At 39.1% G+C, this 12,863-nt stretch overlaps 1 protein-coding gene across 1 annotated transcript in view; it reads right to left on the bottom strand.

Annotated features, from left to right (window-relative positions):
• GRIN2A (glutamate ionotropic receptor NMDA type subunit 2A) overlaps nt 1-12,863 on the bottom strand; it is a 160,304-nt gene that overhangs the window by 61,652 nt on the left and 85,789 nt on the right. Inside the window, exons 3-4 of the mRNA XM_051632502.1 lie at nt 10,696-11,288; nt 182-296 (exon numbers count right to left, since the gene is read on the bottom strand). Of these exons, the coding sequence (XP_051488462.1) occupies nt 182-296; nt 10,696-11,288 (708 nt within the window). The remainder of the gene's footprint in view (nt 1-181; nt 297-10,695; nt 11,289-12,863) is intronic.

Below are 12,863 nucleotides of genomic sequence, written 5' to 3'. Positions count from 1 at the left end.
GTTAAAATTCATTAGACCTACTTAGAATAAGGTAAACTTATCTTTTCTGAACTGTTGTGACAAACCTGCTACCGCAAAATATCATCATTGACATCAGTGACATTAATCCACTTGCCATGAACAGGTTCTACCAAGTCCCTCTGCTCTCCTCTCACCTCTTTTGCCCAGAGGTAACACTCACCTTTTCCCACTCGCGATTGTTGTTCAGCACTATCACCACCAGCCTGGGGTGCACCTGATAACCATCTGCTGTGAAGGACAAGTCTTTACCTTCCCAAGTCACATTCATCATAAACCTAGAAGGCAAGGAAAAAAAGTTCATTGAAAAATTAATGAGCTGTCCTGCAGTTAATGAGCAAACTAGTTCAGTCAGCAGCAGCATGGATAAAACACAGGCACCACATGAAAATCCTGTGATGGCAGCACAGGGATCCTGAGTATTTCAAGGCAGTATGTAGCAGCAGACAAAGCAAAATAGTGTTCACATATTAATTTTCATGCAGACATATTTTTTTAAAGCAGTTTCCACATTATGTATGACCTGTACACTCCAAGAACAATCTTTCTGGCACTTTTCACAGCTTCACCAGTTTTTCACAACCATTTGAAACATGTCTACATCAGCTCTGGGTGTAACATTATACGATTGTCTCACTGGCGTTATGTTCAGAGGTAAGAACTCTTCTCTGGCTTCACCTGTTTAGGCTGTCTCCTTGGATAAACTTCACCACTACCTTCAGCAAAAATCAGGTATGAAAACCCTGGGGTAGGAATCTTGGTACTCCACTCCTCAGCTTAGGAACATCCTTTAACTCTAGTCCTATAACATTTCTAGCCACTGAAGCTCTTAAATTCCTTACTGAGTTTATACTAATTCTAACACAGTCTATCTAAACTATTCCATTTCCTGAATAGTATGCCTAGTTTTTGATTTCTAACTGGTGCTTTCCATTCATCATTGAAGCATATATCCTTTTCCAAAGCATTGTCCCTTCATTGACTCCAAATGCTGGCACTCTGGCCATCTAACAAACTTCTCTTTCCTCAAAAATAATTTTCTTTCTGAATTTTCCACAGATTTATAACATAAATACATACTTCTGGTTGCTCCAGTTCCACATAGCTTCAGTGTTTCTCAGTGAGAACAGATTGTTTCCACGGCTCCAGGGTCAGAAAGAGTGATGAGAAATTGCAGGTTTTATTTAAAGTGCAAATACAGGGAACCTACTGCCAAGAGTCTGAACTGCACAGTATGCAGGTCAAGATCCCCAGGCTGTGATATTGCAAAATCCACCATTTTATACATTATCTGAAATTTCTTCACCTAAGAAAACTCATGCTTGAAAGGGAAGAGAGTAAAAGACTGGCATTGACACTGCTGTTACTTGGTCTTGTGGAAAAAAAACCAAAACACCAGACTGTCCATGTGAGCCTGACAAGGCTCTCCCTGCATGTGAGAAGTAAAACTGCAATTGCAAATCTTGAGATCTCAGGGCACTTCTAGAAGATAATGTGCTGTCCAATCCATATTCATGGTCTGAAGTTAATTGCATTGAATTGCAGGGAATTCTTAGTGTTTTTCACTGAATGAAATTCAGTCCAAACTTTCACCTAGGTGCTCTTCTTCTGGGACTCAACACTAATATCATTCCATCCCTCAGACAGATTTGTTTTGATGAGTGTTTAAGCTATTCTAACTATTCTTCATACTTTGCTCTGTAATGTTTTACCCACAAGAAACTGATACAGGTTTACAAGCTTGCTTTTTATTTTTCCCACTTTTTTTTCTTTGCAGCAGTAGTGGCCTGTTCTCCTGATGAATTTGAAAAATTCTTCAGCTCCATATTCAAAGGAGAAAGATTTGTGTTGACATAGCTGCATGAAAATCCCAATAGTAGAAGCACACTAAACACAAGTATGTAGACCCACAAGAAAGAATGGCATTATATCATAACAGTTAATTATTAAGTGTGCACTGCCCTAAACAGTTGTATTAACATCATTCAGCACTGGCTTGACAGCAATTTGTAAATTCACCCATCACAATAACTCATATTTTTTGACAGACTTTCAGCGTGAAAATTTTCCCCTTGGCAGAACTTTGCTTTTCAGTTGAACTAATTTCCCATATATTACATTTTCATCCAGCACTGAAAGAGCTTACTTGGAAACAAAAAGCCTGTTTGCCACCTCAAGAACAAGGGGCAAACCACCAGACAGAATTTTCTCATGCATACATACAAGAAACCAGCATAACATTTGCTCAGGGCTGAAAATCAAAGCACTGTGATCCAAGGAATGGAATGCCCAGGAAGCCACAGCAAGGGGCAAACAAGGACACACTATGCAAACAGGCACTACTTGAGTATTTGTATTTCTGCATCCACCTTCACATCCCATCCCAACTAATACATGTGACATAATCCCCCACAATGAACACATCACCCTACAGAGCCAGGCAGACATCAACCCATTACAATAAAACTGTAAGCCATGCACTTGGTCTCCTCCTAAGGGCTGCACCACAATCACACACTGTACATCAGCTTTTGTGCTCAGTTGGGTTTTTCAATCCATAGCCATTGCTGGTTGGACTGGAGTTGAGCCCTTCATTTATGCTCTTTAGTAGAATCACTACCCCAGATTTCAAACACCACTCATCATGTTTCACATTATGAATATGCAAATATCCCAGCCTACAAAGTAGTCAAGGATCATCACAAGATACTGTGCAGAAGCTGCAGTGATACTCCAGTGGTCCAAAACAAAAGATGAACCACAAATCTAAAACAAAAAACGGAACTCTATATTTTTGAACTGTGTGCCTTTACCATCCATTTAGTAGTGAAACACATTTTGCAAGTTAAAAAGAAATCTGTAGAAGTCTCTTAAAGTTGTATGGAGTTGTATACAAAGGTATCAGTGAGCAATGCAGACTGAGCTACCCCAGGTTCTCCAACTGCAGCTTCTTTTCCTAAGCACAGTCTTCTCTACAAAATTCATCAACTGTCTGTGCTCTTTAGAAACCAAACCCTACAATTTACATTCCCTTTTGATTTGTCATTTTTCCTCCAAAAAGGACAAAATTCCTGGTCTGCTTTTACTAGTCAAGATCCTAATCTACTTGTCTCTATGAAAAACAACTTTGTGCCTTTCAGTTCCTGGTTATGCAGAGTGAGGAAAAAGAAAGCATTTATATTGTACATTATTCTTACAGTTTTAAGCCCAAGATTAATTCTGTGCAAGGTGTCATTGGCTTCTGAGTTGGTGAATATATACTGCTGAAGTAGATTTGGAATTACCTGTTCCTGTTCTTAACTAAATGAGGTGCTTGATTATTTGAGCTTGTTACTTGAAGGGGGCAATTCAGCATATGACTTGGATTAGTAGTCAATCTGCTTTCATACCTAATTAATGCTCTAGCCTTTGCAAAGACAAGATAGCAGGGGGCCTTGTTATTATATTAAGACAATGAAGTCTTAAGTAACTTTTGAAAACTGAAGTTTGTAAGATTTCCCAGGTGATATAAATATACAAAATGGAATTTTGGGGGCAGAATTCAAGCTGTTCTCACATTGAATCCCAAAAAGGGAGCCTGCATGGAGGGGCTTCACACCCAGGGGAATTTCAACTTTAGAAACCAAATGGGTCATGCAAACACCCTCACCAAACATCCCATGGTTTTAAAAGCAAGTTTAGAGACAGAGAACTTCAAACTCTCTCAGATGCCCTTTCTTCTGGGTGCTCTGATATTAGCTCCTTTCTTTTTTGTTTCATAATGATAATTTTACACAGATTCAAACTTTTAAAAGTAGAAATTCAGGACTTGTTAATTCCAGGAACAGAGCCAGCTCAGCAACAGCAGGCTGGTTTATAATTAGTGTGAAATCACCCCGTATCCAGCTCCCAAACAGATCACTGGCTAGGAAAAATATAATGGGTAAGGCAAAGGCATTAATAAAAATATATCACTCCTAAGCTACCTCTGAAGAAGAGAACTTAGTTAGTAAACCTGTAAAATAAAGCACTCAGCCTTGATAGCTGTAGGGAGCAGAAAGCCCATGGGAGTCCATGCTGCCAGTTCAGACCCACATTTCCTGCCCTCATCCTGCAGTTCAGATGACATAATCAAACCAGATAAATTCCTCAGGTCCTATCACATTCTTTATTTAGTGCCTTCTTCACCATGGAGCAGTGTTTCAAATCCGTGACAACCAAAGGCAATGAAGAGAAACAGCAGAGACTTAGGGAAATACAGACTTCATGAAAGAAAATCTCCCCTCCTCTCCCAAAGAGGGAATTTCCAAACTGAGATTTAAAGCAGATGACATGCCTCACAACCAACATGTCCTCTGGTGATATTTCTCTTTCCTCCAAACAGTACGAATCAACCATTTTAATAATCTAGACAACCAGCCTGCCTGGGCTTGGCATTCTACCAGCATGATACCTAAAAAAGCAGGAATTAATCCAAATTTTCTTCTTTTCTTCCTTATCTTGTTGAAGCTCTGAACTACTGAACTTCTTTACTGTGATTCTACTTTGAAATTTGAAAGATATGTATCAATAGAAACCCCAAGACAAATTACTTATCATTAAGAAACAGATTTCCTAAAAGCATCTACAAAATTAAATCAAGAAACACCGAGTGTAGAATATGTAATGAGCAGTCTGCAGTACATACAGAAATAGGTCTGAAATAGATCACTATTAAACAAGCTAGCAATGAGTTTTTCAAACAGTGAAGCTCCATTAAAAAACAATTTTATATCTTAGGCTATTTTATTTTCTAAATTCAACTCCCTCGCAGTGGTGCAAAGAGCCTCTTCTTCCTCTTTGTGCCATCTCTGCCTCTGCTCCCCTCAGCCCTCACTCTCCTGAATATAATTCCGTGATGATACCCTGCCTAGGAGCTGTATCTCTCTAGGCCTTGAGCCAGCATGGATGAATAAAATTTTGGGAACAATATGCTCAGTGACTGTGAAAAAGGAATCACATGCCAACTACTTGCACCTCCTGCCAGCCGGTCCTTAAAGCATTGGTTGCCACTAGGTCTGGAAAAGTCGTTTTGCCCCAATTCTGCCAGACAAGAGACAAAACTCTTGGGGAGACCTTCTGAAAGGGGCACAAGGGGAGTAAGCAAAATTAGAACGGGTCCAGATGCCCAGGAGGGTGCTGAAAACCAGTGTAACTCATAAAACACGAGAAGGTTTTGTGAGTTAATGTTTTTATTAGCAATAGCATTTCGAAAAAAAGTACTAATACGGTTACATTTTGCTGCACCACCTCAGGAACATCCCAAACTCTTCCCCATGAACCTGACTGACTTCCTGCAAGGGTGTTTGCAGCATGTCTGTCTCCAAGAACCTTCACTTACATTTTGAAATTCAAAGCCAGGTTTCAGCCCTGAAAGCTGGCTCTGCTCAGCTCCAAAAATGAGGCCATACCTGCTCTCTTGTTTTAAAATCTTTTAAACTATCACAAAAAGGGGAAAAAGTTTTAAAAGCCCCTAATCTTGTAACTTTTGGGCACCTTCTGCTTTCTAAACTGATCTAACCTGGAAGAAATTTCTGATACAGATTTCTGTAATCTCTTGAATCACTTCATCAGTAAAGCAGCACCATGTCAGCATCTCTTGGGTGGAGTGTTTCCCTCCATAACACCTCTTTTGTTGCCAGTGAAGTTTAGTTTTACTTTTGGAGGAACATGAAGACAGTTTCATCCATTCCACTCCTGCTGTTTTATGCTACTGGATGGAAAATGCCCTCATACTACAGAAGAGGGCAATTACAGCACATGAATTGAAAGAAGTGCAAACATGGAGCTGTTACTGCTTAAAATCTGCTCATCAGCAGTAAATTAGACTTTGTGTACCCTGTGCACCAGTCTAATTACTACAATACTCTACTGGGTCTCCTGATCAGAAAGCATCCCCACACAAGATAATGAGGCTGAGCAGGATCCTGTCACTGACCATTTTTTTCCTTGTCCTGAGTATCCTCTCTCATTAATTTTTTTTCATGTTGACAACAATTATTTCTTGTAATCAGGGACATCTGAAATTAGTTGTTAATAAATCTAGGACAGGCAGCTTAGTCCTCATTTGGAGACACTTGCCTAAATAATACTGTCCTCTCTAGAAATCTGCTGCTCTCTGCAGCCCTGTGGCCTCAGCACTCCACAAAGGCTTGCAGCTTTGTTCATGCCTTCAGCCATTTAGGTGCATTCTCCACATTTGAATTTGTTTCCATAGAGCAGCACTTGCAGTAGCTGAGGGAAGAATAAACAAGTCCAGTGGCATGCAAAAACTGAAACTTCTTCAAGCTCTAAAGTTACCAAAAATGGAGTACTGAACTGAAAATCTACTCAAATGGGCTGTTTCCCTGCACAACATGTGACTACTGAAACTTGGGTTACAGTGTCAGATCATCACCCTGTGTGCACTGCACTCCTGTGAGCATGCAGTGGCTGCAGTGAAACTGCAGTGGGATCACAAAATGAGAAAGACAAACCATATCCCAGGCAGTCCTAGGCAAATGTAAAAGACATTTGGCTTTTCTTGCACCACAAGAACGCTGCTAGAGAAAAACGCTTTTGCTTCCTAAAGAATTAGTTCAATAATGACACATCTTAAATCATACAATAAAGATAATACTTATTTTTCACAAGACTTTTGACATAACTTAAATAAACAAATCCTCTGAAAATTCCCTGCTGCTATGTATTCATGGAAAGATTAAACAGATTTGCTGGATTATTCATCAAGCTGTTGTGTCTATTTAACACCTGATTTCACTCAGAAAAAAAGAAAGAGGAAAATTTATCTGACATTGCTAAAAGCTGGCATCAAAATATTGAACTTGATAAATTAATACCAGGACTAGAGAGGCAGGATACCCTTGCCCCCTGCAGAAGACACTGCAGTCATTCTGTAAGCTAAGAGCAGCACAACAGCAAGGACAAGAAAATGCACTGTTCAGGCCATGAAAAGACAGCAACGTTAGGTAGCATATTTGAAAACACTGTTCCCACTGAGTCCCCAGATTTTAAAGTAGGGTGATTCAGGGTAGGATCAACTAATGCATTTGTATCTGGCCCTTTGGCCTCACATTACTCCTGCTCCCAGGATCTGTGACGGCGAGTAAAGGATGCTGGGGAAGCCTATGGAATGACAGCCTGCCAGGAGCAGAGTGGGCAGCTTCTAGCCCTGTACCTTCACCACTGAAAGTAAGATGAGGCTCTAAATCCTGCATATTATTTGGTTGTGTTTGAAAAATAAATGTAACTAACAGTAAATACTGTGTGGTAAACACCTGACTACTTGTGGACAGACATATCTTTTTGCTTTTCAGGATAATGGCAATGGAGCAACAGCTCTGTCATCTCCATCCATCCCTGTACAGATCAGAGTGGTTGGAAACGTTGTGAAATTTGTCTCCCAGGGTTATGACTTTAATACACAACGTGAGTACTCTTCTGGACAAAGCAGAAGCATTTCTATTCACAAAGCAGCAGCACTTTCCATGATGACTGGCAGGGTTATTTTGTTTTGCTGTTTGTTTGTTAACATATTTTCCTTTCTTGAAAGAGAACAAGCAGTTGTTCAACTGGCATTGCATTAATGAGCTGCTAATTCTATCTATGCTGTTGCTCGTGTGCCAGTAATTCCCATAATGGTGTTTTTCTATCTTGAGGGAATGTGGGTCTTACACAGATGGGAAAAAATTATCTGACTCAATACATATATATGTATATACACACACGTATGTTTTTAATGCTTCGAATACTATCCCTGTTGTTGGGTTTTTTAAAAAATCCTTTATTAAAAGGAAAAACTAGTTTTCCCATGTGTATTAGAATGGATTTATCAAATCATTCTAAAAACTAAAACATCTAATTTTTTTCTGAGACTAGGAAGCCATTAAAAGCATCTTAAAATTGCAGTGACAGGGGAAGGCTAAACTGTGTGCTTCAAAACATATATATCTTCAAACCAATGTAATACTCAAAAGACTTGAGAAAGAGAGGGGAGGAGCTTTCCTTCAATGGCTTACTTTACATAGAATTTCCTCATAGATGGAGATGAAAATCACTGTCTAGAGTTGGGAAGTTGCACAGAAAGCATTACCAACATGCATTTACATGCAAATTAGCTATTATGGCATAGCCTTAGAGTACTATATTGGGTTTAAAACCAAATTAGACTGTCAATATAATAAACAGAGTCTAAAAATCCTTTCTTTTGCTCCATTCTTGAGCTTGATTTTGCCCAAGCATCACCTTCCAGAGCCTCCTTCCTGTTTACAACTACTTTGACCCTTTTCCTTGTGAGGATGCTCCAAAATTCTTTTTTCAAATTAGCTCCTTAATACAGCATCATATCCAATTATCTTGTAGTTGAAAATACAACACTGCACTATCTGTGACCCAAAACTGAAGATTATGTTTCAGAATAAAATCCCAATGTAATCAGATTTGTCATGTAAGATAGAAACCCACAATTCACTGATGAGGATAAGAAAGTACAATGAATTCACTTCAGCTCACCTTGGTATGGAGAAACTGGTCAGATCCCAGAGATTACTTTGCACTGCTAAATGCTTCTATATACTTGCTTTCCTGCAAATTGTATGTGACAAGAATAGTCTTGGGGAGCTATTACATAAGAAGGGCTATTTAAAGTTTATTTATTTTAGTGTAATTCTGACATTTCTAAATTAAAAAAAAAAAAAAAAAAAAAAGACAAACACTTTACTTCTTGTTCTTGTGGTGCTGAAGAAGCTCACAGAATCTCCGGTATAAAAAACAAATTCTCACTTCATAGCTCCGTGTTTCACATCAGGAAATGACCTCAGAAACCTCAGAACACTATATTACAATGCCTCCCATTAACAATTCCTCTGTGCACCACACACTGCATCTGCAGAATCTGCTGGTGAAGTCTCATCTCACTACCCTAACACTCAGAAACCTTGTTCTTGTAGTCATACAGATTTAGTTAGAAAAAAGTGATTGCTTTAAGAAAGACAATGCAAGCTGCATACCTAATTCAAGTCTACACTAGTGTATTACCAAAACAATGGAGCAGGAGACCTTGTCAAAACAAATGCAAGGTTTTGTGGCCTATCCAACTGAACCACAATATTTTAAACACCAACGTTTCTGATGGCAGAATACAATTTAACTTCACAGAAACTGGTGTTCAAATATTAATAGTAAACCTTCTTTGTTCCTACAGATCACAGTGTTAAGGGACCCAGATGGGTTAATGGGGTGCCACTGGCTTTCACTTTGTGTATTAAGAAGCACCACGTGAGGTTCACACACTAAGTGCAGGTAGGACAGCAATCCCAGCAGAGCCTTCCAGCTGCTCTGCCCTGACACAAATGACCATGGGATGGCCTTCCTGGAGCCATGTTGGACCGAAGAGGCACCTCAACGCAGACTCATGTCACTCCTCAGGGGCAAGTGGGGCAGCAGGAAAAGAATCACAGATTTTCTGAAACACCTCTGGTAAATTTGTAGTTTTAGAGGCAGAGGCTTAGAAATAGGGAAGGGGAGACAAAAAAAAAGTGGAAGCATCACACTAAAGGCAAGTCCTCTCTAAGAACTGTGCAAGTTTTTGCAGTTCGGTCACTGTTTATGAATTATAAGTAGGAAATGTTAAAATCCATTTACTTGGCAGTATTCAGTTTGTAAGAGAGCTTCTGGAGAATGCTGTGCACAAAGATGCCATTTTCATGGAAAACAGCAACTGTTCCATAACATTATATGGCAATCAACCCCTAGTCTAAATATGCACATACATCTCACAAGATAGAAAATGTTCCACCATCTCCTATATGAAATCAGGACTGACTTTCTTTCTTTTGCCAATTCATTCCTGCTTTTCTATAGAAAGTACATCATCTGCAGTATTTGTTCAGAACAAATATAATACTGCTTAGTATCTTCCATATGAGATACTGTAAAAAGATTCCCTTTGCTTGCTCTCATAAACCAGATAAAGAAATATATTACTATGTAGCATGTATTATGCAATATTTTGGATAGAAATAATCAGGAGTACCACAAGAATCCTGATATAAACCTTGGTAGTTCCCACATGACAAACCGTTTTGAGAAAACATCTATATTAGCTTGGATTAATGCAAATTAATTTCTAGAGTTATTCTAGTTCAGGTGATAAAAATAAAATCCTCACAAGCAGAAGTGACAGATTTCAGTTATTAGGTGATAAAAGCTGCCTAACTAATCTAATACTTCTATAATTCCCAGGGACATCTCCTCAGTGCAGCGTATCTTAGCTCCTATTACCATGTTGCTGCTGATGCAAGTGATTCAGACACAGCCTCCAGAGCATTTTGGCAATTTTACCTCATAATACACAACAGCACAATTTCATTACCTCAGCTTCAAACCCTTTAAGACCAATTTCTCTCATCTTCTTCATCAGATCCAGAGCAGTATTTATTCTCCACAGTACATAACACCATTTCCATGTGCACAGCTATCACCACAGCAAGTCTGCTTGTATGTTCCTTCGGAACACCTGAAAATTATTGCTCATAAAGAGCATGATGGGATTAACAAAAAATAACTTTATTCTTCAAGAAACATATCATGGCAATAGAATGGAAAATTACCCAGGTTATGTAAGGAAGAAAAAGCAACGCAGACCAATAAAAACCTTACTTGTGCAAGGTGTGAGATGGCCGGTCATTTTTCTCCAGTGGTCCATAGCAGCTAGTTTTTGCTTCAGGAATGAAGGAGTGTTTCTCCAGCATGGCTGATGCAGCAGTGGCAATAATCCCAAGGCCATCCCGTACCCGAGCTTCTAAACTGTAGTCCCATTCATCATAAGATGCTGAAATGAGACCTGAAGGAAACTCCTTGGGAGTGATCTCTGTGTTACCACTAACAAGGCTGGGAACTATCCAAAAGAAATCATAGCCAGTCAGGCCAAGGGAACGAGCCTCATCCAGTATGTAGACAGCTTCATCCTTGGAACAATACAGCAGGATAACGGATGAATGAATTTTCTTCAGCTGAATTTGGGTCTTAGCATCTCCAAAAGCAGTATCAAGTACAATGACGTTCTGCATGTCCCAGCCCACAAAACTATTTTCCACTGTGGTCTTAATGACATGGATGAAGTCTCGATATCCAGGGAAGGTGGTGGTCACCAGAGAAAACACGTGCCAGTCATAATCCTGCATGATCTTCATCAGGACAATGGCTTCTTGCTGGATGGAAGCCCCAAACTGGAAGAACGTGGATGTCACATCCTGGAATACCAAACACAGTGAAAGATTACCACTTTTGTATAAATCTGAAGGGAACATGTTCTCTAATTCTTCCACTCTCTTTGGTCCACCGAGGCTAACAAAATTCCAATGTATTCAAATAACTTTCTGTGCCTTACCCTTACCATATTCATATCATTATTCAGCAACACTGATCATAAGTAACACAGCTAAAAGTAACAAACATATTTACATAGGAAATTTCTGAGTGCTTGATCACTTGAAGACAACAACTCAAATCAGTACTTCCTGAGGAAGCCACCCACTGTTAAACAACTCATCTCCAGCAGGTAGCTTTAGATTCATCGCACTTATTAGGAATGTGACCCAATAAATCCTTGCCAATTTTTAGCTACAATGGAAATAAGTTGCAATGCACATACTGTGAATACATATATATATGAATAAGCACTGTACTTCCAGACCAAATGTCTGAGGGATACTTAATTTCCACAGGTTTATTAGACTTGGTGGAAAGCTGTCAAGTTCTGCAGAAGTAGATTCCTTGTCACCAGGCACTGGGAACTGCTGTTTGAGGGCTCAACACTGGTCACACTCCAGTCAGAGCACATGGCCCAGTGCTGTCTGATGTAGAACTAACAGGATGGGACTCCAGGGACCACCAGCAAACTGCCTGTGTTCTCATTAAAGGACTTAAATGGAAGTAAATTCAAACAATGGCCTCAGTCTGTAACTGTTAGCTGCATTGCCTGATACAGCTGTGCTCTCAGATTGCTGTAAGACTTGTTTCTAGTATTTGTCTTAGACTTTCACAGTATTAATAGCATTTCATCTAGCAAAAGGGCAGGTGCCTCTTATTTTGACATCATCTATCAGAAATAAGCAACACAATCTATTTTGCTGGCACTAAATTACAAACTTTTTAATTGGTTTATTTTTACCAAGTTGCTGTGAGTTCTAGATTTACTTTTTTAATTTTACATTTTAGATTTATATACCTAACAGTTATCAGACTACCAAAGCTATGTACATGGAGGTATAAAATTATTTTCATTTGACTTCAGTATCTATCCCTGACCAGTAGTGGCAACTTAGAAGCATAACTTTCAGATACCGAAAGAAGGAACTCCTGTTGAAAGAAAAGCTTAGCATTTAAAAATAAGATATTAACCATTCAAGATTTCTGAAACAGCCTTCACAGGAAAGAGACACATGGTGCTTTTAATTTAAAGAGTTTTATGAACATGGTTGTGAACTGCTATCCTATTTTACCCTAATGGGGAACAGAAAGAGAATAATTGGCTTAGGTTTCATGGCAAGGTGGTGTTGTTAAACACAATTACTAGTGAGAAAGGGAGCTCAGCTCTTCAAGTTCTGTACTTCGTCTATGGAAATGTATTCAGAGCAAACTGAGTAGTGTCTGTATTTTTTTTAATAAAGATGAGAAGAGTTATTACTTTCCAGTTGTTAAGAACCTGACACTGGGATTTTATATATCTTGACTGCAATGAAAGTCTTACAACTTGTGTCAGAATGTGAAGAGCAATATTGAAGATACAAAACACACCCCACTGGTGGTAATGAAATAATCTTTGG

This window comes from Apus apus, chromosome 14 (assembly GCF_020740795.1).
Source record: "Apus apus isolate bApuApu2 chromosome 14, bApuApu2.pri.cur, whole genome shotgun sequence".
Taxonomy (NCBI): Eukaryota; Metazoa; Chordata; class Aves; order Apodiformes; family Apodidae; genus Apus; species Apus apus.
This window is presented reverse-complemented; position numbering and strand designations above follow the sequence as displayed.